Source organism: Melopsittacus undulatus, chromosome 2 (assembly GCF_012275295.1).
Source record: "Melopsittacus undulatus isolate bMelUnd1 chromosome 2, bMelUnd1.mat.Z, whole genome shotgun sequence".
Lineage (NCBI taxonomy): Eukaryota > Metazoa > Chordata > Aves > Psittaciformes > Psittaculidae > Melopsittacus > Melopsittacus undulatus.
Window position 1 is genome coordinate 7,063,608 of NC_047528.1, and position 26,962 is coordinate 7,090,569.

At 45.0% G+C, this 26,962-nt stretch overlaps 2 protein-coding genes across 3 annotated transcripts; one reads left to right on the forward strand and one right to left on the reverse strand.

Moving 5' to 3' along the window:
• Positions 1-310: 310 nt before the first annotated feature.
• CCDC90B (coiled-coil domain containing 90B) lies at positions 311-8,749 on the forward strand. Of its 2 annotated transcripts, XR_004549418.1 has the most exons (10): positions 311-410; positions 1,145-1,264; positions 2,095-2,198; positions 4,329-4,430; positions 5,470-5,511; positions 5,591-5,662; positions 5,747-5,800; positions 6,348-6,462; positions 7,381-7,528; positions 8,281-8,749. XR_004549418.1 is itself a non-coding variant. In XM_034060092.1 (9 exons), the coding sequence occupies exons 1-9, from the start codon at positions 344-346 to the stop codon at positions 7,434-7,436; spliced, it is 732 nt and encodes a 243-aa protein (XP_033915983.1). In that variant the 5' UTR covers positions 311-343; the 3' UTR covers positions 7,437-8,749. The 2 variants fall into 2 exon arrangements, 1 of the variants encoding a protein (XP_033915983.1); XM_034060092.1 differs by having other exon boundaries at positions 7,381-8,749.
• Positions 8,750-10,273: 1,524 nt separating this feature from the next.
• On the reverse strand, positions 10,274-26,530 carry ANKRD42 (ankyrin repeat domain 42). Its single transcript, XM_034074551.1, has 12 exons — positions 26,403-26,530; positions 25,225-25,388; positions 23,606-23,713; positions 22,589-22,708; positions 21,598-21,733; positions 18,505-18,705; positions 17,753-17,878; positions 15,753-15,858; positions 14,978-15,153; positions 14,473-14,599; positions 11,627-11,780; positions 10,274-10,736 (listed from the first exon to the last, which is right to left on the reverse strand). The coding sequence occupies exons 1-12, from the start codon at positions 26,416-26,418 to the stop codon at positions 10,641-10,643; spliced, it is 1,530 nt and encodes a 509-aa protein (XP_033930442.1). The 5' UTR covers positions 26,419-26,530; the 3' UTR covers positions 10,274-10,640.
• Between the last annotated feature and the right edge of the window lie 432 nt (positions 26,531-26,962).

Sequence of the window (26,962 nt, forward strand, 5' to 3'; positions counted from 1 at the left end):
AACCAATGCTGTAATAAAGCCACGTCGGCTTTAACCCCTCGTTCTTTCTTTACCCAGTCATTCTTTCACCCACCACTAACCATTACCGAGTTTATGTCCCGGAGCTCGGGGACACCCACAACAAGGCCTTACAAACACCTCAATGTGAAGGACACCGGCGCTCCCCACACACACCTGCAGCTCCTCCTCTCCGCATGGCGGCGCAGCCTTCTCCTTGCTGCTGAAGGACTACAATACCCATCATGCCCCGCGGGAGGCTGACCGGAAAGGCGTCTCCGCTGCGCTTGCGCAGTGAAGGACGGTGGGTGGTGGTGCGTGCCGGAAGCGGAGTGTCCGTGCCGCAATGAGGGGAGCTCGGTGTGGGGCCTCGGTACTGGGCCGGGCCCTGCGGCCTCCGGGTGTGCGGAGAGGTGAGAGCCACCCCCCGGGGCACGGAGCCAGCCCCCGGGACACGGAGCCAGCCCCCGGGGCACGGAGCCAGAGCGGCAGAGCCGCCGGCTGCGGTAGGGGTAGCCTCAGCCTTGGTGGGGCTGTACTGGAGGCCGCGCGGGTGGTTGGTGGGCTGTGCGCTTGGGGCCGGTCCCTGAGGTGATGTGTGGCGGAGCGCACTGAAATAAGGCCCAGGCAGGGGTGAGGTGTATGGGCAAGAGCAGTGGGTTGAGTAGCTCATGGGGACTGAGCTATTTTGAACTAGTTAAGCTGGCAGAGAGTGGATTTAGATGAGATATTAAGAAGAGGATCTTCCCTGTGAGGGTGCTGAGGCGCTGGCACAGGGTGCACAGAGAAGCTGTGGCTGCCCCATCCCTGGCAGTGTTCAAGGCCAGGTTGGACACAGGGGCTTGGAGCACCCTGCTCTAGTGCAAGATGTCCCTGCCCGTGGCAGGGGATTGAACTGGATGAGCTTTAAGGTCCTTTCTAACCCAGACCATTCTGTGATTCTGTGAAGATAGATACATGAGTCCTAGTTGGTGTATATTTCCTATGGAAAAAGGGATTGGTGTTTTTTTACATAACCCAGCAATCAAAGGAACCCAGCTTTTTGTTGCAACATCGGTGCATCTTTGCTGTGATGCAAGGCATTAAAATGAGATATGCCATGATAACACAATCAGGCTAAGTTTAAGGTACATGTTGTCTCTCCCAGGTTTTGCTGCCACGCTGGTTAGGAACTCGTACGATGTCAGAAATGTTGAAATCACTCCCCCGGAGCAGAGGAAGGTGACTTTTGATACTCACGCTTTAGTGCAGGATCTGGAAGCCCATGGTAAGTGTTACCAGACAGATCATTCAATGGAAGACACTTAGGTTCAGTACTATAACTTTGAGTGCCTTGTTTTCCCAAAGTGCCAAACCTGATGTTATAAGATGGTTTGGCAGCCCATTGAGGAGGATGGTGAAGGAGGCACCTGACCCTGATGCCTCTGTAACCATACAAATAACTATTACATTCGATTTACCTTATCTGTAGGTATAGGCAAGTTTAGATAGTGTTTGCCAGCTGGAACATGATACACTTATCAAATGTAAAGTAACAATAACACTTACAAGAACTGTTTTCTCGCAAAAAAAATGAAGCTTTTTTGCAAGTGGAAAGAGATGATCCTACCCCTTTACTCTGCTCTTGTGAGACCCCACTTGCAGCACTGTGTACAATTCTGGTGTCCTCAATGTAAGGACATGGAGCTGTTGGAACAAGTCCTGAGGAGGCCACGAGGATGATCAGGGGCTGGAGCAGCTCCTGTATGAAGACAGTGGAAGTTCATTATAAAGTTAATTTTGGCTGAATTATTTTTATAGTGTATGAACAGTTCAGCATTATACAGAAACCCTGTCAGCTGCATGCACAGGGAACTTCAGTATGTTAAAAGTTAACATGCTTTTAGATGTTGGCAGCATTAGAACTGTGGGGTTTGTAGTTAAAAGTCACAGTGACTGGCTCCTCACTGTCATTTCTCAGTGATTGTGTGACTTCCCATTTACCACTGTAGTTGGGTACAGCACTTGAGTGTCCCTGTTCATTATGTACCACTTGCTCTTGTTCCCATCCAGCTTTCTAATACTACCTTAACTTGTCACCTTACAACTGTCTCCCAGGCTTTGGGAAGGAACAAGCAGAGACCATCTTGAGGACATTAGTAAACCTGTCGAATGTCAGCTTGGACACAGTCTATAAGGATATGGTTACTCAGACTCAGCAGGTAAAAGACACTCAATGGTGTACATGCACTTTTATAGAGGCACAGTGTTGTGTAAGGTCTCATGGCTGGATGTTTGAAAGGCAAGTGAGCATCTCTCTAGGACAATAAAGACTTCACTGAGGAAGGTTTTCCCAAGTTTCAGGGTGGTGGTAAGAAGAGTAATATCTCATAGAATATCAGATTGGAAGGGACCACAAGGATCATCTGGTCCAAAAGTCTTAAACCCTTTCATCTCACAGGAGTGTTTTCCAAATGCAACCACAAATAAGCAGTGTAATGCAGAGTTTGCTTCATTTGCTGCTGCAAAGCTCAGAGGTGAAGCCAAACTCTTCACTGGGCTTTCCAACAGGTTAGGGCAGAAGAAAGGCTCAAGAAGAGGTTCCAGAAGAGAACAGGAGAGAGAACAGCATTACCTAAAATAGCAGAAAATTGGCAGTTGGCTTTACTGAATGGCATGGCCTTGAGCTGTCTCCTTCCCTTAGATACTGGGGTTTGTGAGCATACCTGGAGGCAGTGAGTCAGTTCTGTAGCACAGCTGGTTTTCTGCTGATAACAGAGGTGGTGACAAGTTTGAGTTGAACAAATTGCCAGAATGAAAAGAACTTCAGTTTTTCTTGAGGGCTGCACATCTGGGCCAAGCTCTGATGCATGGTGATGGTTTTAATGACTGAGGAAGGCTGTGCCATTCTTCAGCGGCTTAATGCAGTTAAGCATTGCTGTTTCATTTAAACTGCTGAGCCATACATCCTAGAGTTTTATCTTGATAATCATTTTTAATACAAGTTATCTGACCTCATTTTTCTGTAACCCTGAGAAGACAACAAGAACTTTGTTCTTTGTCTATTTTGGTTTCGGTCATCAAAATGGAAGCTTTTGAGAAACCCTATTATATGTAGAAGTCAGGATGCTCAATATAACTTGCATGGAATTGTGTTATGCAGAAACACTTGATTTTTATAGTGCAGTCAGTGTTGAGACTGAATGTTTTAAGATGGGATGAAGCAAATGAGCTCCACTGTGTAAATGCAGCTGAAGTTTACCCAGGAAATGTAAAAACTTCCTTGTGTTCAAGTCAGATGTCAGTGGAAGCTGGATCAGGGAATACTTTCATACAATCACAAAATGGTTTTGGTTGGAAGGGGCCTTAAAGTTCATCCATTTCCAACCCCTGCCACATGCAGGGACATCTTCCACTAGACCAGGCTACTCCAAGCCCTGTCCAGCCTGGCCTTAAACAGTGCCAGGGATGGGGGAGCCACAGCTTCTCTAGGCAAAAACATGATAACGAATTTAGTTAAATGCAGGATCTGAGAAACGCTGTTTGCTTCAGGTCTGAGTGAGAGCTCTTCATTATTCTGGTGCTCAGCCTTAACAGCAGAATCCCACAGCAACGTGTTATTTTCCATGCTAAGTAGCAGGTAACTTCCTTACAGTAGCTAAAGGAATGTTGCTTTCAGGAGTCTCAATTATAAAGTTTATTTATCTTCACAGGGTTTTTTACTCTAGTTGATAAAGAGAAGTTGAATCTGAACTTGTTGGTCCAAACATTAGTAAGAGTTTTTTCTGTGACTTTTAGCAATGTTTAACTATTGGCTGTCAGGCTTTAAGGCTGGGTGGACAGCATGATACTTGGACTAATCATAGAATCACAGACTGGTTTGGATTGGAAAGGACCTTAAGATCATCCAATGCCAGCCCCCTGCCATGGGCAGGGACGCCTTCCACTAGAGCAGGTTGCTCCAAGCCCTCTCCAATCTGGCCTTGAACACCACCAGGATGGAGCATTCACAGCTTCCTTGGGCAACCCATTCCAGTGCCTCACCACCCTTTACAATAAGGAACTTCTTCCTTATATCCAATTTAAACTTCCCCTGTTTAAGTTTTAACCCATTATTCCCTCTGTTGTTTTTGCTTAAGTTCAGAGTCAGTGTAATAAAGCAACAGAAAAAAGTACAAATCCTCTGAAGTCTCTTTAACAAATTGCAGCTATGAAGTCCTGTGTTTCTGTCACTTCTTGGTGGAGTCTCCCCAGTTTTGTGCTTTAGAGCAGCTAGTTTCATCATTTCAGACCTCAAAGTCTTTACTTGGTAGAAAGTGTGCAACTTAATGATATGTTTTATTGTTTCTAAGGAAATAACTTTGAAGCAGATAATGGCACATTTGGACTCCATTCGAAAAGACATGGTCATCCTGGAGAAAAGTGAATTTGCAAACTTGAGAGCTGAGAATGAGGTACTAAATAATACTTTTAGTTAAGCAGTTAAATTGTAATGTTGGGTTGTACCTGTTGAATATGTTTGTGGAAAAAATATGAACATAAAAGTAATTTTGGATACTTCTATCATAGAATCAAAGAATGGTTTGGGTGGAAAGGGAACTTAAAGCTCACCCAGTTCCAGCCCCTGCCACAGGCAGGGACACCTTCCACTAGAGCAGGTTGCTCCAAGCCCCTGTGTCCAACCTGGCCTTGAACACTGACAGGGATGGGGCAGCCACAGCTTCTCTGGGCACCCTGTGCCAGCGCCTCAGCACCCTCACAGGGAAGAGCTTCTGCCTAAGAGCTCATCTCAGTCTCCCCTCTGTCAGGTTAAAGCATTTCCCTTTGTCCTGTTCCTACAGGCCCTTGTCCAAAGCCCCTCTCCAGGTTTCCTGTAGCCCCTTTAGGCACTGGAGCTGCTCTCAGGTCTCCCCTTAAGGAGCCTTCTCTTCTCCAGTCTGTACCAGCCCAGCTGTCTCCAGAACAGGGCTGCTCCAGCATCTCTGTGTTGAACTGTTGTAGATTACAGCTTCTGTGATCACATAAAACATATTTCATGTGATCAGGCTTGCTCAGTTTTCTTAGAATCATCTCCTGTAAGTTTATTTCAGGGTGATTCTGGTACAGTCTTGTCTCCATTAACCACACAATGCACAGCGAGTAGTTGGTCATTTCTCTGCAGGGTTTAATTAAACTGGTGATGGAGACATGTTCCAGTTCTGCTTGATGGCATTTTGGTATTTTCCTGCTATCTAGTCTCAATAACAAGATAATCATTGTTACAAAAGAATCCCTTTACTTTGATCACAATTCCCAGCAGATTATATACGGCTATAGGAATTGAATACACCAGTAAGGATGTTTAGGCAAGAACAAATGGTCCCATTGGGAGAAAACTGATGGCAGAGTAATTGCATGCACGTGGTGGCAGCGCTCCCATGAGTGATGGGCTTTTGTCAGCAGGGTTCTGGCCTTGTCAAATCATTTGTGTTCTTTTTTCTCTTCTGCACTTAGAAAATGAAAATCGAATTAGATCAAGTCAAACAGCAGCTGTTGGTAAGTAAACAGCAAGTACCTGCACACTCCTTTTAGGGAGAATAAATAGGGAGTTTCATAATCTTTATTTGCTTTCAAGAATGAAACGGGTAAGATCCGAACTGACAGCAAGCTGGACATTAACCTGGAAAGGAGCAGGGTGACAGATATGGTAAGCTGGTCTGTGAACATAGCCTGACCATTGCTGTGTGATGTTTTGTGTTGGTACAGTTGTAATTTCTCTGTTATCCCACAGTTCACAGACCAGGAGAGGAAATTGATGGAAGTGACTACAGAGTTTCATAAAAAAGTAAGTGTTGAACTAGGTTTGTTTTACCACAGAATCCCAGACTGGTTTTGGTTGGAAGGGACCTTAAAGATCATGGGCAGGGACACCTCCTACTAGAGCAAGTTGCTTCAAGCCCCATCCAACCTGCCCTTGAATACTTCCAGGCCTCTTAGGCTGAAGTCTGAGAGCAGATGTGTCCCTTCTTCAGCATCTCCTTTAATACCTGGATATGGCTTGTGAATGCTTAAACCTTTTTGTGCAAGACTTTAGTGATACTCTGTATGTGCTGTGGAATGCCTCCTTCAGGAGGCACTGGCATAGCAGAGATAAAAGTGTATCACCCAAGTTGGGGTCTTTTTTTGCTCTCTTCCCCTTCAATATTCTTCCTGGGTTGTACTAAACATTGTTCTGTGTTTTCTAAGGTCTTTTATCAGTTATGTATTTTACTCCAGTGATAGGCTGGAAGTTTATGTCTGTCTTGCCTGGAGCATGGTGCGCTTGTTTGGGATTACGAAGCTGAAAGAGCTAGAGATTGTTGTTAAACACAGGCTCTCTTTTCACGTTTCAGGATGCCAGTACCAACAGTGTTATCTCAGAAATCAGTAATAAGATTGACACTGAAATAGCTTCCTTAAAAACACTCATGGAATCGAATAAACTTGACACAATACGTTATTTGGCAGGTATGTGATGGGCAGGGGGCAAGTACCAGTAGTTTGGATGTATAAAATCTTAAGAGTATTTGCTAAGTGAACTGAAGGAGTCAGTTGTATAGCAGTAGACAGCTGGGATTGAGCTGGGGAGATCCTTCCAACTGGAAGAGACGGGACACAGCATAGAAGGGATGGGGGCATGCAGACTGCTGCTGCTTTGGACTGGGATTGTGCCCAGAGCTGGGATTAGGATGAATATGAACATGATTAACAAATAAAAGCCTGAATACCTTGTGTAGTCTGACAGTACCTCAGCTTGCTGCAGGGCTACAAAACTTCTCCTGAGGTGATGCAGGTTATGCTGGAAGTGAGCTGTCTTTTGGGGCTGAACTGGGAGTGACAGCTCTGCCTCCAGACCTGGAGTGCTTTCCCCTGCTAAGCAGAACAAACTTCTGTCAACATACACATAACCAGTGACATTTGTACTGTGTTGGAGATGGATTAAAAGGGGATAATGCTTTATATTTGGAATCGAGAACAAGTTCAAATGGAAACATAATTAGCTTTCCTCTAATGCTAACTGAAACAGCAGTTTAACAAATGTGAAAGACAAATCCTCAGGCTTCAGACATGCAGCCTGGGTATAATAGGATAGTTTGGGTTGGAAGGGACCTTAAAGCTCATCCAGTTTCAGCCCTGTGCCATGGACAGGGACACCTTCCACTAGAGCAGCTTGCTCCAAGCCCCATCAAACCTGGCCCTGAAAACTGCCAGGGCACCCTGTGGGGCAGCCACAGCTTCTCTGGGCACCCTGTGCCAGCGCCTCAGCACCCTCACAGGGAAGAACTTCTGCCTAATATATAACCTGAACTTCCCCTGTTTAAGATTAAACTGGCTGACAGAATCAAGCATCCAGCTAATTATTTCCTTCCTTTATTTTTTTAACAGCTTCAGTATTCACTTGCTTAGCGATAGCACTGGGATTTTACAGGTTCTGGAAATAGATCCACGTGGAATGACTGCATCACAGAGATGGAGAAAAGGCTACGCAGGCAGCATCAGTTGGACGATGGTGTTTGTGCTGTAGATAACCTTGGTACCTTTTTGTTTTGATACCCTTACTGTGCACTATTTGCTGAATATGTAATACTAAAGATCAAAGTAATTGGGAGGGAAGTAGCCAAACAGGAATACTACATTGTCCTTCATGGAATACTGTATTTATTTCCAAGGACGACTTATGCTAAAGCAGAAAGAGTTTCCTGATGTGTTTTAGGATTAATTTTGTTTTCTTTTTGGAACATTCTCAGTGGAACATTCTCATTCTCACCTCCTTTTGGAATGGAAATATTAAACATTTGATCTGCCCTTGAACTGAGAATACCTTTCCCATGTTAGTATTCCCAATATGGGAACACTAATGCCAGATTCCACAGATCTGCTCTGATCCAAGTATAAATTGGATTTTTGCCTTCAATCTGTTCCCCTCTTCTGACAGATTGAAGCCTGGCCCTTTGGGATTTTTAATGTATGTATATATATGTATATACAAACCCACACTGCAACGGCCTTTACTAGAGAATCCTTGGTTTTTTCCTGAGAACTGGTTTACATATATTTCAAATCTCATGTAGAACTAAAATGTCTTCTTAGACTGGGGGTTTCTTCAGCATCTCTTGCAATTTCCATAACCCTGGAGGTCAATGGAATGGGAGAACTTACCTGTGTCTTTCCAAGGGGAAACCCCTCTGCTCACAGCAGCCCCGGGGCAGATTAAGTGCTCTTAACTCCTCCCTTCAGGTAGCACAGAGTATTTCCAGTAAACCCTGGTGTATGTTCTGGGCGTAGGATATGGCTTGTAACATGGAAATACTCAGCATCCCAGTGGTGTCCTCCTCCTCCTCCCATCTCCTCCGGACTGTCCTGTGATCCTGTGGGATGTGTTACCTCTCCTCCCTCCTGGTGATGATTCCTCTGCCTCCTACAAGGACTTCACACCTCTCGCTGCAGAGCTGGGGCATAGCTGGTGACTGCTTCCAAAGCTGAAGCGCGGCATCTGGAGTGCAAATGCGTGGGTTTGGTTTGGGTCTGCTAATAAAATAGGATTGAAAAAACAGCCTCCCTGGATTGCACTTTGAGAGTAGTTCCTTTATGGGTTACACAGTGTGTAGTGCTGGTTAGTGGCAATTCATTTTTATTGCAGTATTAGTCTGTTTGCAGTTTAAGTCGCTGGTACGCTACCGAGGCTTCTCTGCTGTGCATTAAGTTATTTATCATCTTCAGTTAAGAAAATAAAATCAGTTTCTTATATTTGTTATCAGACTGGCTGAGACACCTGAACACAAATAAGCAGGCTGTGAAAATGGGCTTTTACAACAGGTGCAGTGCTCATACAGTGAGAGCTGAAGCTGCTTTTGTTGTCATCTTTGTGTTGGACAGGTAGGCAAATGTACAAATCCATCTTCTCAAAGCTATCAGCATTTCTGAGGTTTTCTGGATCACAGAATTGTTTCGATCGGAAAAGGGCTTTAAGATCATAAACCCAGCACTGCTAAGTCCAGCACTAAATTATGTCCCCAAGCACCACATCTACACATCTTTGAATACCTCAAGAGATGGTGACTCCATCACTGCCCTGGGCAGCCTGTTCCAATGCCTGACAACCCTTTCTGGGAAGAAGTTGTTCCAAATCTCCAATCTAAACCTCCCCTGGTGCAGCTTGAGGCTGTTTTCTTGTTACTTGAGAGAAGAGGCCAGTCCCTTCCTGGCTCCATCCTCCTATCAGGCAGCTGTAGAGAGCGATAGTGTCTGTCCTGTGTCCCCCCCCCTCCAGGTCCCTCAGCTGTTGTACATCATAGTTGCACTCCAGGCCCTGCACCAGCTCTATTGCCCTTTGGACACATAGTGACTCGGGTTGATCTGTTGCACTGTTCCTATCTGAGAGTTTAGCCCCAACAGACACATAGGAAATGGCTCATCTACTGCAGCTTCTCACTGCCCTCATCCCTCCACTGAAGTGGGCTCTAGAGCCTGAGTTTCTCCTCTAGCTCAGAAGCAAGGCCCGTGCTGTCAGTGGGCCTGTCCCTCAGCCTGTGTGCACAAAAGCACTGATTTCTTTTCAGCACCTTTGGAATTCTCAGAGATTAAGCTTCCTTTGGTAACTGAGGAGGGGGCAGAGCAGGATTCAAACACTAAAACAACTTTTAAGCGCATGGATTTCTTATGGAAATCAAAACTCAAAATATGCAAGGTTCCAAAGGGAAAAGAAATTTACAATAGCACAGAGGAAAACCTTTGTATGTGAAGTCACGAGCTGGTTTTAGGCCTGGAGGAGAGGTCAGGATTGCTGCTACTATGATGTGAACTCTTCAACCCTGATCCAGGCTCAAGTCACTGCTGCAGCTCAGCTGGCACCTTACAACAGAGCTGCTGCCTGGCTTATTTAGGAATGACCTGAAGAGCCATGTGTCTGCAGCCAAGAAGTACTTCTCACAGAGACTATTCTGATTCCACACTGAAGATCCTCTCTTTCAGGAGATAAGGTGTTGGTTTTTTGCTGCTCCTAATGCAGCAGTACAGGATAGACCAGGCAATAGGAATACCCGTCTCAGACCTGGGAGGACCGTGACATTGCTGCAGGTAACTCTTGAAATGTCCCCTTACAATTTGCAGCGTTGTTGCTGAACTGTTACCTGGACAGGAAGAGGAGTCTTGATGCCTTTTTTTTCTCTTAATAAAAAAATGATGATGCTGTGATTAAAGAGTATTTTCTATCCCAGAGAACTAACAGTTCAGAGAAGGCTCCAAGGAGATCTTAGAGCAGAAATCTGGAGAGGGACTTTTTACAAGGGCCTGCAGGGACAGGACAAAGAAGTGTTGCTTTAAACTGACAGGGGAGATTGAGATATAGGATGATATTCTTTACTAATGAGGGTGCTGAGGCGCTGGCACAGGGTGCCCAGAGAAGCTGTGGCTGCCCCATCCCTGGCAGTGTTCAAGGCCAGGTTGGATGGGGCTTGGAGCAACCTGCTCTAGTGGCAGGGGTTGCACCTGGATGAGCATTAAGGTCCCTTCCAACCCAAACCATTCCATGATTAAATGCAGAGAACCATGACTCCTCTGTGGAGCTGGGCTATGCAAACACTTCGTGTTGTCTGGAATATTGCCATTGTCCTTCCTCAGGCTGCCCCTACTTGGAGCTTCACCCCTCAGCGTAGTCTCACAAACACTCCCCCAGGGCTGCAGGCTGGTTTCTTCTTTACTTTCGTTTTCTCTTTGCAAGGCTTGGAGATGGTCTCAGGTTCCTGAAACAAATTACATCATTGCAGCCATTAAACAGCAATCATAGAGTCATAGAATGGTTTGGGTTGGATGTACCTGAGTAACCCTTTAGATGGTGACAAACACCTCCTGAAGCATGATCCAGCCTCAGATACCAGCCAGGATGAGCTGTCAGTCACTGCATATGCAGTGTGGATCAGTCCACTTCCTCCACTTAACAGGAAGATAAAGAATATTGGTGTTTCTTTGCCAGGGTACAAAGAGAAACTGATACCCCTTAATAGCAGAGACATTGTCAGGACACAAAAAGGGCTACTATCAACTCCTGTACCCCATGCTAATAGCTGCTGGCACATTTATTCCACTATTTGGAATACTCGCTCTGGAGCAAGTCCAGAAGAGACCACGAGGATGCTCCAAGGGCTGGAGCAGCTCTGCTCTGGAGCCAGGTTGAGACAGCTGAGCTGGTTCAGCCTGGAGAAGAGAAGGCTCCTTAAGCAGAGATCTTAGAGCAGCTCCAGTGCCTAAAGGGGCTACAGGAAACCTGCAGAGGGGCTTGGGACAAGGGCCTGTAGGGACAGGACAAGGGGAATGGCTTTAACCTAACAGAGGGGAGATTGAGATGAGCTCTTAGGCAGAAGCTCTTCCCTGTGAGGGTGCTGAGGCGCTGGCACAGGGTGCCCAGAGAAGCTGTGGCTGCCCCATCCCTGGCAGTGTTCAAGGCCAAGTTGGACACAGGGGCTTGGAGCAAGCTGCTCCAGTGGAAGGTGTCCGTGCCCATGGCAGGTGGTTGGAACTGGACGAGCTTCAAGGTCCCTTCCAACACAAACCATTCCATGATTTCCCAGCACAGTGCCTAACAATGGGCAGTAGCCTCTGTCCCACACACTGGAGGTGTTCATGTCACACTCACCATGGGGGGAGCAGGAGAGCTGTATTGTTTCTCTTGTTTCTCCAGGCTCACTCTCATGTGGTTTATCTTGGCATGGCACTCATCCAGCTGACTCTCCAGCTTCTCCCGCCTCACCCGCTCATATTCCAGCTGGGCCTCCAGCTCCCTCACAGCCCTGCCGAAAGCAAACGCAAGGAGTAGGGGGAGAAGTCCATCCCAACCTGCCCTGGCCACTCCACAGGGTCCTGTGCCTTTGCTGAGGAAGGGGTTGGTCACAGCAGAGAGCAGAACACCCCACAGCAGCCGTGCTGGGGTACGCTCCTGGCTCAAACCCTTAGTAACAGCTCTGAAGAGCCGGTTTCCTCCTCCGCTGCCAGCCGCGCTCAGCGCAGTGTGACCACGAGGTGGAGATGTCTTCCCGCACACCGAGCCCGTCAGCAGGGGCTTGGGCAGGCTGTAACCCGGGTCCCTCTCCAGCTGTGGGCGACGGAGAAGTGCCCAAGGAGCACGAAGGTTAGTGTGAAACAGCAAAAAGGCATTGAACTGGGATTCTGAAAGGGGCAGCTTTTCGTTTATGCCTTCCTAGTGATTGGCTTAGCCATAGATGAGGAATACTCAAATGATAGCCCGCATGGAGTCCTGCATTCTGCTCTGGGGCAGCAACACAAGAGGGACATGGAGCTGTTGGAGTGAGTCCAGAAGTGGCCACGAAGATGTTGCAAGGGCTGAAGCAGCTCTTCTCTGGACAGTCCAGGAGAGTTGGGCTGGTAAAGACTGGAGAAGAGAAGGCTCCTTAAGGGGAGACCTTAGAGCAGCTCCAGTGCCTAAAAGGGGTACAAGAAAACTGGAGAGGGGCTTTGGACAAGGGCCTGTAGGGACAGGACAAGGGGAATGGCTTTAAACAAAAAGAGGAGAGATTGAGGTTAAGTATTGAGAATAAAATCTTCCCTGTGAGGGTGCTGAGGTGCTGGCACAGGGTGCCCAGAGAAGCTGTGGCTGCCCCATCCCTGGCAGTGTTCAAGGCCAGGTTGGACACAGGGGCTTGGAGCAACCTGCTCCAGTGGAAGGTGTCTCTGCCCGTGGCAGGAGGTTATAATGCGATGAGCTTTAAGTTCTCTTCCAACTCAACCAATCTGTGATTCTGTGACACTGACTAAAGAGAAACTGAAGCACTGGCTGCTAAACAGTTGCACAAGATCATATCAGTCACACCCACCACAGCTCCTAAATTAACTGAGATTCCTGGAACTGTTTTGCTGAGACATAATTCACGCATATTTTTACTACATAAGCAACTGACCTCAGCAACTGAGTCATCTGGAGTCGAGCTGCTCTCCTCTGTATTGAAAAGAATTAGCACAGCTATGACAATAGGAGCTTGGTTAAAAGGAAAAGGGAAACATCTGTCCTGTGCATTCATAGAAACACAGACTGGTTTGGGTTGGAAAGGACCTTAAGATTATCCAGTTCCAACCCACTGCTATGGGAAGGGACACCTCACATTTTGCCCAAGGCTCTGTCCAACCTGGCCTTGACCACTGCCAGGGATGGAGCATTTAAGTATACTACAGTGGCCTTCCCAAGTGGCAGCTCCTGCTTTTCATCCAGCAAAATGGTGTTGTCACAGTTATTTTGAAGTAATGAGGTTTTCTGGCATATGACACATGCCTCTTGGGATTTATCCATATGTGGGTGCCCTGAGAAGGGGAGGTGGGTACACTGAGAGGTGCTATTCCCATTTCCAAAGGCCAGTGTGGAGCTAGGGATGTTTTTAGCCTCCACAGGTCAGAGACCCTTCAGAGAGCCCCACAGTTTTCCTAGTTTAGCCACACATGCCGCAGAAAGCAAAATCCCTTAAAGAGCCTTATCAGAGCCCTCTAACAGGTACTGACAGCTTCTGAGTAGCTGCTCTTTCCAAAATGAACTCTAACTACTGCCATTAGTCAACAGTGACCTTTTCTGTCACTGCAGACAGATTGTTCTGACCTTCTAATGCAACATCAACATCAACCTCCTTAAAGCCAGGAGAGACAAGCCTCAAGGAAGATGAAGGATCTCATCCTGAAGTACATGTCAAATTATGCCTGGAAGTGCCTGCATCTCTCCAAGAAGTCTAAAGAGGAGCTCAAGGTAACTAACTTGGATGCAGCTATCTACATTGCAGACATATCAAGTCATTTTTGACAGGTAGAGGTGGACACAGGCCTGTCCTGTGGATGCTGCATTGTTGCTAAAGCACTAAATCTTTGGTAGACAGAAGGGCTTTTCTTTGAAACCTAGTCTGCCCATCAAATCACCAGTCTGACAGGATGCTTTCATTTAATGGGAGACCCTGAGAATCAGACATTATGAAAAGTGCTTCATGTGCAAGAGCAGGTTTGCTGAGATTTCTATTTTCTGTGTTCTGGATATGAGCTAATGCTTTCTTGAGTGCAGATATATACAGCCCCTGCCACGAAAATGTAGCAGGTCACTGAATAATTTCTGCTGGGTATGCACTTCCATCCAAGCCATGCTATGACTAATGCCTTGTGTTAAAGTACACCCATGTATTTGGCATCCTCAGCGCAAACAGAACAGCCAGGACTTATCAGACCTACTGCACATATGCTGCAGGAGAGCCTGAAGGCAGAACAGGTGGTTTTGCACAAAAGGCGTGGGCCTATCAAACACTTGTGTTGTGTTGTGGGGCTGATCCTGGTGGCAGTAGTTTAGAAATGGTCAAATTGCTGAAGTTCATTTCTTTTTGGCCTTTTGGAAGTGGAAAAGGCAGAGTGGGCAAAGTAATCTGAGCGTAAGTTAGCCTTAAAGAAAGCTTTAAAATGGACCTCACAGAGTTAAACCTTAGCAGGGCAGATTAACCTTACTTCTCAGCTTCCTTTTCTTCTTTCTTTGTCTTCTTTTCCTCTTCAATTATTCCTCCCAGCTGCCTGTAGTTGCTGTAGGCAATTTCTAGCAGTTGCTGAAGTTCTTGAATCTTGTGATAGGCTCTCACTGTAAGACAGAGTTCTCCAGGTAGGTAAAATACATGGAGAAAAGTCATGCTGGAATCCTATCGTCTAGAACACAGTCTCAAAATCACAGTGCTCAGCAAACACTGAGCTACACCTGACACCTATACAGCAAACAGGTCTCAAAACCAAGCAGAATCCAACATGGTTTCACCAATATGGATTGAAACAGCGTGAAAATTGTGTTCTGATTGCTTTTACTGTGCTTTCTGATCTTCCAGTTTGCTGTGGTACAGATGTCCTGTCAACTGTCTCTCCTTACAAGAGAAAAGACACAGCAGTTGACAGAAACTGTGCAACTAGGGCTATAATGTCTCAAGACCAACTCTTTCAAACAAGGAGTGATGGAAAAAGTACTTACTGCGTGCATCCCTCTTCTCTGCTTTACCCAGTGTTACATCTGCTTTGCTATCTGTGCTCCCTTCCACACCATGGCTTTCAAAGAACTTTATGTTGTTTGCATCTAGTTCTTCATCACTTGAGTTACTGTCCCCAGCTCTCTGTGTCAGAAGTTCCACAGCTGCCAGCTGGGCAAATCTGCAGGGAGAACAGTGAATCTGCACTGAAATATCCCCATCGCCTGGAAAAGGCTTGTGAGAGAAACTCCCTGAAACTTCTCATGTTTCCATTTATCAGAGAGGGGGTCAGGATTAAAGGAAGCAGAAGCTATGAGCAGCTCATCTGCTTTTATAGCATTCTGATGGCATGAGCTCTGCCTCCATGGAATCTTAGGACAGTAACTCCAACATCAGAGGTATCTTTTCCTTTGCAGGGTTTTGTAATTGAATCCCATCAGAAAATGCATTCTTTTTATTCATGCAAAAACTTAGGTGGCCTGAGCTGCTTCTCATTTACTTTGTAGAGCAAACTGTGAGTATACTAGCTCACAACCTTTTGCAGGTCAGCTGGTTTCCATCTTTCATGTCTGACCTTGCTAAAATATCTAACTAAAGTGAAAATGAAATCCTTTTATAGCTAAGCACAGCTTTGCTTATCACTCAGAACTAGAATACATGGGCCTGATCTGTTCTTGCTTCATCACTGAAAATCAGGATTAATCCCAAGAAAGCTGACACGATATTGATATATAAATAGTAAGGAAATAAATGGCAGAGCTACAGGATATGGACTGCTACCTCTTGGCTACATCCTTTGGAGTCTCTCCAGCATCATTTGTAATGTCGCAGTCAGCTCCCATTTCAATCAACCACTGTAGGCACTGGATCTGCCCCTGTCCAGCAGCTAAGGGAAGGAAGGTGCCCACAAGTCAGGCATATGCAACTGAAGCATTCCAAATCTAAAACGTTCTCCTCTTGTCATTATCTGACATGCCAGAGGCTGGGATCACTAGAACACCACAGTGGAGATACTATTGCAAGGGAAGCCTCTATGTCAAGATGCTCAAGTCACACAGAACCATTGGGGAAGCCCATGCAGTGTGGTTCTGTGACTCTTTCTAGTTCTAGATATTTACTGGCAGCTCTTCCTGGACACAAGTTAAATTAAACTTCCCAATTTCATGCACTGAGCATGAGACACAGAAGTAACTGCTGCCTCACACTCTCTTGCAGTAAGGCCGGTGTGTCATAGACCTGCAGCAAAGCACTGTCACCTCTCTCCAGCTTTGCACTCCCATCTATCCGGGATGGACAGACTGTGTGTGATGCTGTCTTATGGAGGAGAGAGGCCAAGGCTTTGTGCTGCAGCTATAGGGACATCATTTCTTGGGCCAGATACTGAAGTCAAAACTTCTCAGCTTCAGCATAACACAACAGCTTGGCCTTTTCATATGACCTGGCATGACCGCTGCCCACACCACATGGTGCCAGGAATGGTGTCTCACATACAGAAGAAAGCATTTGGCATGTCTAGCTGGAACCTAGAAGCTGCTTTCACAAGCTTATTCTTTTCAAGGAAGAATAAATCCATTTCTTCATAACAGCCCCTTGCTATGTTTGTTTACTTCCTGAGAAAGAAAATGAAATTACAGTATCAACCATAGTACTTCCCCATAACACCAACACTGCATGCAAAGACTGGTGATGAAACAATGGGTTAGCATCCCTCCAAGAAAAGAGGGTGGGAAAGAATACAGAAATAACTTTTTAAATCACTACATATCCATTTATTTTAATGAGAACTTCAATTATGTTTTCCAAAATTCTACCATTTAGATCTAGACAAAAAGAAATAGTGTTAAAAGCATGTTACAGAAATACCTCCCTCTTTCTTTCCTCTTCTATTTCTCCTATTCTCCCTGGAGAAAAGAAGCTGCATGGAGATCTCAGAGCAGTTTCCAGTATCTAAAGGTGGCCTACAGGGATGCTGGAGAGGGATTCTTCATCAGGGACTATAGTGATAGGACAAGGGGTGATGGGTTTAAATTGAAACAGGGGAAGTTCAGGTTAGATATAGGGAAGAAGTTGTTTACTGTAAGGGTGGTGAGGTACTGGAATAGGTTGCCCAGGGAAGTGGTAAATGCTTCATCCCCAGCAGTTTTCAAGGGAAGGCTGGACAGAGCCTTGGGTGACACAGTTTAGTGTGAGGTGCCCCTGCCCATGGCAGGGGGTTGGAACTGGATGATCTTTAGGTCCTTTCCAAACCAAACCATTCTATGATTCTGTGTCTTTTTTCAGACATTATCATGAATCCCCCAGACACAAGAGGACCATTCTTCTGTAATGCTAGCATTCCACTACTTATCAAGGTGGTAGATACCAGAAGTTCACCTTCCTTCCCAGCTCCTACCAAATAACTTTGTTGTGGTTTCCACAGTACTGATATGTTCTGTAAATAAAGGCCCAGGCCACACCACAGACAACTCTCATACCCAGCTGGCCAGTGCTTCCAGAAGTCACATCTCTCCTGATTAAAAGAAACTATTTAGTTTTCATCTTAGATGTTGTTTTCTCTTTAACATAAACTCTTCTCTCTTGACTTCAGCTCAGGCATGTTGTTTTAGAAGTGACACTTACACACGCATGCATCACAAAATCTGTTTTGGGGTTGCCCTTTCGAGCCCTCAGGAAATGAGATGCTGTTTTCATGGAGTTATCTGAGGAGGAGCTGCTCGAAAACCTTCCCCATGCACAACAACAAACAGCAACAAGCTGAAACACAGATCGTAGTTACTGACCTTTGTGCATGAGAGTGGATCCCTCATCATCCCGCTCATTCATATTGATCACTCCACTTCCCACTAATCCTTTAAGTGTTAACAAGTCCCCTTGGGAAGCAGCACCATGAGCTGGGAAAGCTAAAACTGAAAATGAAATGCACATGTTTCCAAACAGATGCCAGTAATCCCACAAAACATGTTCCTGTTTGTCTCTCAGGCTTTGTCTCTCTCATGTCATATGCATGGGCACTCAGAGCTGGAGTTAGAAAGGTTAATACACCCTTAAGCAGTTAAAATGCACTGTTCATCAGAGACCTGACTAAACACGTCTTGGTTATGACTACAGGCATCTTTTACGGTTAAGAGATTCATCTGATAAACCTGAAATAACAAGTACACCTTTGGTTTAGAGTTGATGTTGTATTACTGGTGGTGACCTGAGTAAGTAACCTGCCCATTTTGAATTCCATGTCCTAATCAAATATATAAACATTTTTCCTTCTCCTTGCTTAAAAACTATTGAAATTTATAGCCAATTTATTTTTTCTGGTTATTTTTTACAAATCTCTCCTGGAGTTTAAGAAGAACATGGGTAACTTGGTATTCATAGTGCAACACAGTTTCATTCTGATCGTGGGTAAACCTAAGGCATTTATAAAATCCCATTGAGTATTCCAGTCTTTAGCCATCAGGAAGTGTAGGAAGCATTGAAAAGCACAAGGATTATCAATTTCAATGCCTGTTTTAACAGTACCTTGATCCATACTCACCTGCCTGTGTCTCTGGATGCTGCCTCTCTTTTTCCACACCATCAATATACTGCAGGATATTATCTTTATAGAACCGTTCAGCCAAGTCCCTTGGAGTCTCCCCTTGGTCATTCCTGGCTTTCAGTGTGTGCATCACAGTGGCCATTTTACTGACCAAGAACTTGAAGCAATGCAAGTGCCCTTCCACTGCTGCTAGATGAGCTGTAGAACAAGGTGAAATGAAGTATGTTAGAGCAGAGCACTGCTGCCCACCAAGAAAGCAGAGCTCTTGGTTAGATCCAGCTCATCTGCCAGCATTTGAGCCATCCAACACCACACAAGTAGGAGCAGCCTCAGTTGAACAGGGGATGTTCAGCTCCGATCCAGGAGAGAGTTCAGCCCAATGCAAAGGAGGTAAAAGAAAGTTGTCAAGGACAGGATCCACAAAGAAAATTCATGGTAGAGCTGATCCAGGACACAGTACAACACTGCCAAGAGACCACTGAGCACTTAGGAGAGCACTGCTGGGGCCTCACCTTCTCACCCCACTCTCCAGCAGCTATCTGCCTTGACTGTGTAGGGATACTCCATACAGAGGACCAGCAAGAGGTGTCCTTTATGAGGAGTTAAGGCCATTTTAGTCCCATCTCTACTGTGCCACCTCGAACAAGCTGCATCACCCCTTCAGTTACCCCGCCGATATAGTGAGGACTGCAACATTCACATCACTGGGTAAAGTATCTGAAGGTACATCCCATGACAGAGGTTCTTATTCACAGCACTTCTATTGTACATTTGTTTCCTTCAGCTGCTGCTGCATTGTAGAAACTGCTTCAACTCACCACAGCAGTGACTGCTTCCCAGGGGGGGTCAAGTGTTTCCTCTCCTGCCCTTTAGGCTATGTTGTGGTTTAGTATTTAATATTACTAGATTTTCTTTTTAACAAAAGAACACTGTACATCAGAAAATGGTTTGACAAGGGCCTGTAGTGACAGGACAAAGGGGAATGGCTTTAACCTGACAGAGAGGAGATTTGGATTAGACATTAGGAAGAAGTTCTTTCCTGTGAGGGTGCTGAGGTGCTGGCACAGGGTGCCCACAGAAGCTGTGGCTCCCCCATCCCTGGCAGTGTTCAAGGCCAGGTTGGACACAGGGGCCTGAAGCAAGCTGCTCTAGTGGAAGGTGTCCCTGCCCATGGCAGGGGGTTGGAACTGGATGAGCTTTAAGGTCCCTTCCAACATGAGCATGTGCCCAACACAGAACTGTGCCATACCATCCCTCAGGCATGCTGAGCACTTGCAGTTGAGACTAAAGCCAAAGGATACTGTGATGTTAACACAAAATATGCATCCTAGTGCTGAGAGCTTTCAAAACCCTTGTCCCATGTATCATGAATAGGCAGTGGGTACTTCGGTGTTGTTACCTCAACTTCTCTGTGTTCTATCTCACCTTTTATACAATCAGACTAACACTACTGGTTTTTCTCAAAGTCATGAGTGAAAAACAGCATCTGTGAAAAACACAGATGTTGTGCTATGATTAAATTAATATTGTAGTTAGAACTGGTTTAACTAGTGAGCCGAAAAAGCAGCATGGATGTGGCCCAAACCAAATACAGAGGGAAACCAAAATGTTGAATTAATTCTGTAGCTGAATGAGCCATACACTTCCCCAAAAAAAAACAGCATGCATAGGTAACTAAATGCTCTGCTGTAACACAGACGTGTAGAAAGTACAGGCAGTTTTTAAGCTTTAGGAATATGGCATTGCAAACTCAGTACATTTCTTTCAGTATTCTCTTAGGAAAGATGATAGCACTGTCTAGCTGAAGCTGAAGTATGTAAAGATGATTTAAATCCACTTTGCTGTTTCACAAGCTGAGGGAAAGGTGGTCCATACAGCACAGCACTCCAACTGATCTTTTACTAGCAATGTTCCAAAGCATCCTCCTTGCTCTGGATGATAACAGGATCAAATGAAACTGAACAAAGGCTGGAGGATCAAGCCTCTATAGGTGTCAAAATAACAACAAACGCAATTTTCTACTAACTGGTATATAGAGAGCATTGAAGTAGAACTGTGCTGGCATTTGCTGTCTCTCCATGAAAGTCTGTTATCAGGGAAGTGTTCCCAAATGCAAACAAAGCTGCCTTCCATGCTGCCACCAGGGTGCCTGACATCATGACCCCTTATAGCTAATGCACCAGATGTCCCACTGGGATGCAAGAGCTTCACATCCTTTAACAAGCCTCAGGTTTGCCAAACAGAACATAGAGGTTTACCAGGTATGTAGTGCTGAAGAGAGAAGAAAAGCTTTTAAGAAGGGATTTAAAATGATAAATCTATATAAGTTACAGAGAAAACAAAATATGCTATTTGGAACAAATAATGGGATAACCGTAAGAAAGAAAATTCTAAAAGGGAAAGGATAGAATGAGAACCCAGGATAGGAAGAATAGATTTCAACTTACAGAGGATAATAAGGCAGTGACATGGCAGGCAGAGGAACACTGAAGAAACTCTGAGGAGCAAGGAATAAACAGTGCACTTTCTTGTGCTAAAGCAACTACACTCATGATTATGAAAAGGGTAGAGATTACAGGCATTCCAGAAGTCAAGATGAAACACAGGTAAATATAAGAACAAGGTTTTTACCAAATCAGTTAAGAAAGAGTGGGAAACAAAAACCTACATATGAACATACCAGCACCTGATCACTCTGCACAGCCATTAAACCCCAGCACGTATGCAAGAAGGAGCATATAGCAGCTGAAAACTGCTTCCTGCTCCACCTACCCTTCTCCTCCTATGACCTCCACTGGCACACATGTTCCACCACAGGTGCAGGAATGCTGCCCACCCACACAGCCTGCTCCCCATTCCAGCACCAGGAGCTCTGATCCTTGCAAGCCACAGCAGGAGGTGAACAGGATAGTCACCAACAGATAAATGCTTGGGATCCTATGAATCCCCCCCACCCTTATAAAAATTGAGTAATGGCATGGAATCATACAACAAATGCTGCCGGTGTGCATTGCATAGGATTTGCTACAATTATCACATAACACAACTGTAAACCAAAGGTTAGACCCCATATGAATTCTCCTGCTATACCTGGAAGGTTTCCATTGTTATCCACATCATCAATACATGCTCCCCATCTAAGGAGAAGCTGCAAACAGCCCAAGCGGCCATGGAAAGCAGCATAATGAACAGGCTTCCAGTCCTTCCTGTCTGAAACATTCACATTCTAAAACGAAAGCAGCAACAGGTTCATTTGTTAATTTATGAATCTTAGTCACAAGACACATTCTATAAATAGGAATGAGCTGTTCATTGTGTTAAATTATGTAAAGCCAATCACATAGTGTTTTGCAAAGTTAAAGGCCGTGAATGCAGTTCCCACTCGAAGAGAAGCACTTTTCACGGGTTCTTGGGTTTATTTAAATAAGACATACATAAAAGGTGCATTTTTAGACATGCTTCTATCACTGCATTGGTCCTTATTCCTTAAATATGGGTCTTGATGTCTCCTTTACTATAGATCTGTATAACTGCAAAATAACACAACCACCACAGCACTGATCTTCATTTAATGACATTCTCAGTGGAATGTGGTTTAATCACATTATTGATTCTTGCTAGATTTTTAGATATGAAGGGATAGGACAAATAGGAATGGCTTTAAACTAACAGAGGGGAGACTGGGATGAGCTCTTAGGCACAAATTCTTCCCTGTGACGGTGCCAAGGCACTGGCCCAGGGTGTCCACAGAAGCTGTGGCTGCCCCATCCCTGGCAGTGTTCAAGGCCAGGTTGAACATGCTTGGAGCAACCTGCTCTAGTGGAAGGTGTCCCTGTCTGTGACGGGGGGTTGGAACTGGATGAGCTTTAAGGTCCCTTCCAACCCAAACCACTCTATGATTCGATGATAATTTCCCTAATGTGCCTTACAATAAAAAGTGGAAATTTATCATAAAAATAAATTCACTGACAGTAAATAATCTACAGTCCTAAATCTCAGTTTAAGCTAGGGAGAGTTTTGTTTGGAAAGAGATACCAAACTTTGGCTGTGTGGTAGGGAACTGCAGGTAAAGATCTCTCACCACTCCATGTCGCAGTAAGGTTTGCAAGGTGTATGAGTGCCCATGAGCTGCAGCCAAGTGTGAGGGTGTGCACCCACGGTCATCCTGAGCTTCTGCATTTGCTCCATTCACTAACAAAGCCTGAAAGAAATGCAGAGCAGAAGCTCAGTTCCCAAAGTAAACACTGCCTTGCAGGATGACTTGAGATGATCAGCAGGATAACTCTGGACTGACCTCAAGGTCCCAATAATGCACAGAATAAATTTGTTTGCAATTATAGCACATATGAGTGCGCTGGTTTTAACAAGGGTGAGTTGATTCCAGATGTAAAGACAGCAAGATCATAGAATCACAGAATGGTTTGGGTTGGAAAGGATCTTAAGCTCATCAAGATCCAACCCCGCTGCCATGGGCAGGGACACCTTGCACTAGACCATGCCACCCAAGGCTCTGTCCACCCTGGCCTTGAAAACCACCAGGGATGGAGCATTCACAACTTCATTGGGCAACCTGTTCCAGTGCCTCAGCACCCTAACAGTAAAGAATTTATTCCTTATATCCCACCTGAACTTCCCCTGTTCAAGTTTGAACCTGTTATTCCTTGTCCTGTTGCCACATTCCCTAATGAAGAGTCCCTCCCCAGCATCCCTATAGGCCCCCTTCAGATACTGGAAGGCTGCTGTGAGGTCTCCATGCAGCCTTCTCTTCTCCAGGCTGAACAGCCCCAACTTTCTCAGCCTGTCTTCATATGGGAGGTGCTCCAGGCCCTGATCACCCTCATGGCTTCCTCAGGACTTGTTCCAACAGTTCCATGTCCTTTTTATGTTGAGGACACCAGAGCTGCACACACTGCTTCAAGTGGGATCTCATGCAAGCAGAGTAGAGGGGCAGGATCACCTCTCTCAGCCTGCAGGTCATGCTCCTTTTGATGCAGCCCAATATATTTATGGCTCTATTAGAGCTCTCTCAGTTGATCTACATAATGAATTTGTCTAAATGGCAGCTCTGCCCTACTTAATTGAGAGTATTTACACATACCTGCATGCAAGCATCCTGACCCCGGATAGCCGCAAGGTGAGCTGCTGTCCAGCCTCCCACAGTCACACGTGTTGTATCAGCTCCATGCCAGAGCAACCAGTGAAGGCACTGCTCAACCCAAACCAAAAGCTTCTACTTAACTATTCTTATCATGCATCTGAAACACACTTTGACTATAATTATCAGTTGATGCTACATTTCAAAACAGTATCACACTACTTCATTATAGAAACATGACACCCCAGAGCATCCTTTAGCCAGATACTTGTGCATTAGGAAGTTAGAGGCAAGTTACACTTGGCTTTCACCCAAGAGTACAAAATGTGCAAACAATCTACTAATTCAGACCCTAGCATCGATTTTACTTCTTAAATTTACTCTTCCAGATTTAAAATATAATCTGTGAGAGTATTCCCATGGTAAAAGTGTTGGGAAATAAACAATGCTCACATGCATTCCAGCTAAAATTACTGGCAAGAAAAACACCATGAGCCAAATTTAAAGCCTCACTTAACTTATTAGGCTCATTCAGTGTACATAATCCCACTCTCTTCTCATCCTTCTACAGCCTAGTTTTGTTTTATTCACTTTTTTTCCAGCAGACACTATTGCTTGCAACTGAAAGCTATCCAAATAGACTATCCGAAATGAGATAGAGGACCAATAAGCTTTTTATTACATATTATGAAGATTTATTATCTTCTTCAAAGTCAGCCTATAGCTGATTCCTCCACTGTGTCCACCAAGCAGCTTAGCAACAAATAGATGACAGATAATTTGATAAAATCTAATACACTGTCTGCAAAGTAGGAGAATCAGATGAAAAATGACAGTTTACAGAGGCAGAAAAGGGTGGGTAAGCAATATATTCTGGGGGATGACAACAAGATAATCAGCATTTTCTTGTCAGTTTCTGTAAATTCCATAAACAGCCCTGCACTTATTCCTTGAGTTTAGCAAGAACTTTATGTTCTTTGCTCTGGGACATGAATGTTTACATGGCTCTTCCTGTTGCATCAAGGTTAGATTTCTATACAGAATATACAAGGAGGCTGCAACAAGAGAGTGAATGTTGTGCTCAATACAGCAGTTCAGTCCTTCTGGATGTTCAAATCACTCATTCAAGCACCTGCTGATTTCCCCATCAATATTCAAACATTGCATTTATGAAAGTAAAATGTATTAAGAGTATTTCTATAGAGAATGAGGCACGTTGATAAACAGAACAAACATGTTTTCATGTCACTTCTCAGCTGTTTCAATCACCTTCAGAACATTTAACACACACTACAGGACCTCCTCAGTGTCCCAAGAGAAGGGGAAAACACAACAGGGGCAGAAGAAGCTCATGAGCCTGGAACTGAGGCCATAAGGCACATTTTGCTCACAGTAAGAAAATCACTGATTTTGTAAAATCTGGCAATGCCTACTACATAAACTGCCTGAGGCTTCAGAAAGGGAAAATGAAAACCTAAAATGCTGTATTTCTCTTCTTTCATGAGAAAAACAGGCAGAGGTTATTGATTCGACTCGATCAAAGCTAGCAGCCCTGTGTCCAGCCTCCCCCAAAGAAGGAAAACAGTAACTTGCAGTGTCTGAACACTAAGGTCATGTTTTACCTCCAGGCTTCCAGAGTGTGCAGCACAGTGCAGTGGTGTGAATTTGTGGACTAAATCCACCTCATTAATACCAGCTCCACTTCTTATCATTGACGCAAGCTGTTCCACATCCCCAGCTTTCACTGCCTCATGCACACTACTGTAGTTTGTCTTCTTGGCAGCCACTGAGGAATAATAAAAGGGCATTAGTCAGTTAAGCAACATTTAAGAGGTAGGAAGTAAGTGATGACTCAAAGAAACATCAGGGTGTCAGCTTCAGCATTCAGAGTAACATATAAGATTGAGATTCATGTCAGCAGGAATACAAAGTCATTCCTTTTTGTCGGAAACAGAGCAGTGTGCAAACCCCTGAGACAGACATGCCTCCTTCAGCCCCAAAAAGGGCCCAAAAGAGTAAGAACCAGTGAAAAGATGACAAGAAGCACAGCAAGAGCAGGAAGCAGAGCTACTCCACCTATGGACACAAACACTGGAGCAGGTCCACCCCAACACTGTCTCTCTTCCCAAACTGTGGGCATCAGACTCTGGCATTAATCACATTTTCAAGTACAACACCAGGCAGGCTTCTCACTTGGGCAAATAAGCTCTCAGCTTTCATTTCCCAGGTGTTCCTCATGGCCATGTCACTGCTGCTGCCTGCCTAAGGACTTGGCACAGCATGGAATGTCACAAGGGAGGCTTCACCAAGTGAGCAGACCACATAACTGCTACATGGGTCAGGTTCAGGACAACCTGAGGTCAGAACTGAAGCTGCTGTAGAAAAGCAGATCTTTTATGCAATGTGTTAGTCACCCTGTGCTGCTCCCTTGCTGAACTACAGCACTGCTCTGCCACTGCTCACTGTGTCAGCAGCTCCTACCAAAGTCAGTAACATTTTCACTGACCTCAGTGGCACAGAGTCAAACTCTAAATGTAGAAGCAAAGGGGTCAAAGGAACGCCAAATAATCTATCACCAAGACATGGGATTAAACAAGCTGTGCTCTCCTTCAGGCTTTTCCACTAATTAACTATGTGACTGGAAACAATGGGAGTTACATATCCAAGACCCCTTGCAATAACTTGATATCTTGCCAAAACTTGTAAAGAGGAATATGGGATGTAAGTTGATCTGATGGCTGAGGAGGCTAACTTCAGATAGCCAAGCATGAGAGAGAAGAACCTAAAAGTTAGTGTTCACCTTCTACAGTAGCCATCGTTACAGGATGAAAATGCACTGATTGGATTTCTCACTGTTAGAAGTCTTGAAGAGGTGGGCTACTGTCTGCAAGTCAAGCAAGCATAAAAATGTAGGTCTCAAGAAGTATCTGTGCCTCGGTTTCTCTGCCTGTGGAGAAGAAATTGTGGTAGTAGTTAAAATTGTTATGCAGTTTGACATAAAAATATTAAAGAATATAAATGAGATCCTGCATGGACATGGATTCATAGAATGGTGTGGGTTGGAAGAGACCTTAAAGCTCATCCAGTTCCAGCCCCCTGCCATGGACAGGAACACCTTTCACTAGACCAGGCTGCTCCAAGCTGCATCCAACCTGGCATGTTCATGATATATGTAGAATAGAAATTTAATACAATTAAAACCAGCATTTGCCATTTACCAGTGCCTGTTTTCATTTAATCTATAGTGTGACAGCAGTGCTCAGTGACAGCAGTGCTCAGTGACAGCAATGCTCAGTGACAGCAGTGCTCAGGTAGATCTGGGGTTGCCACAGAGAGGCAGAGAGGTCTGAAGCTGTTTCA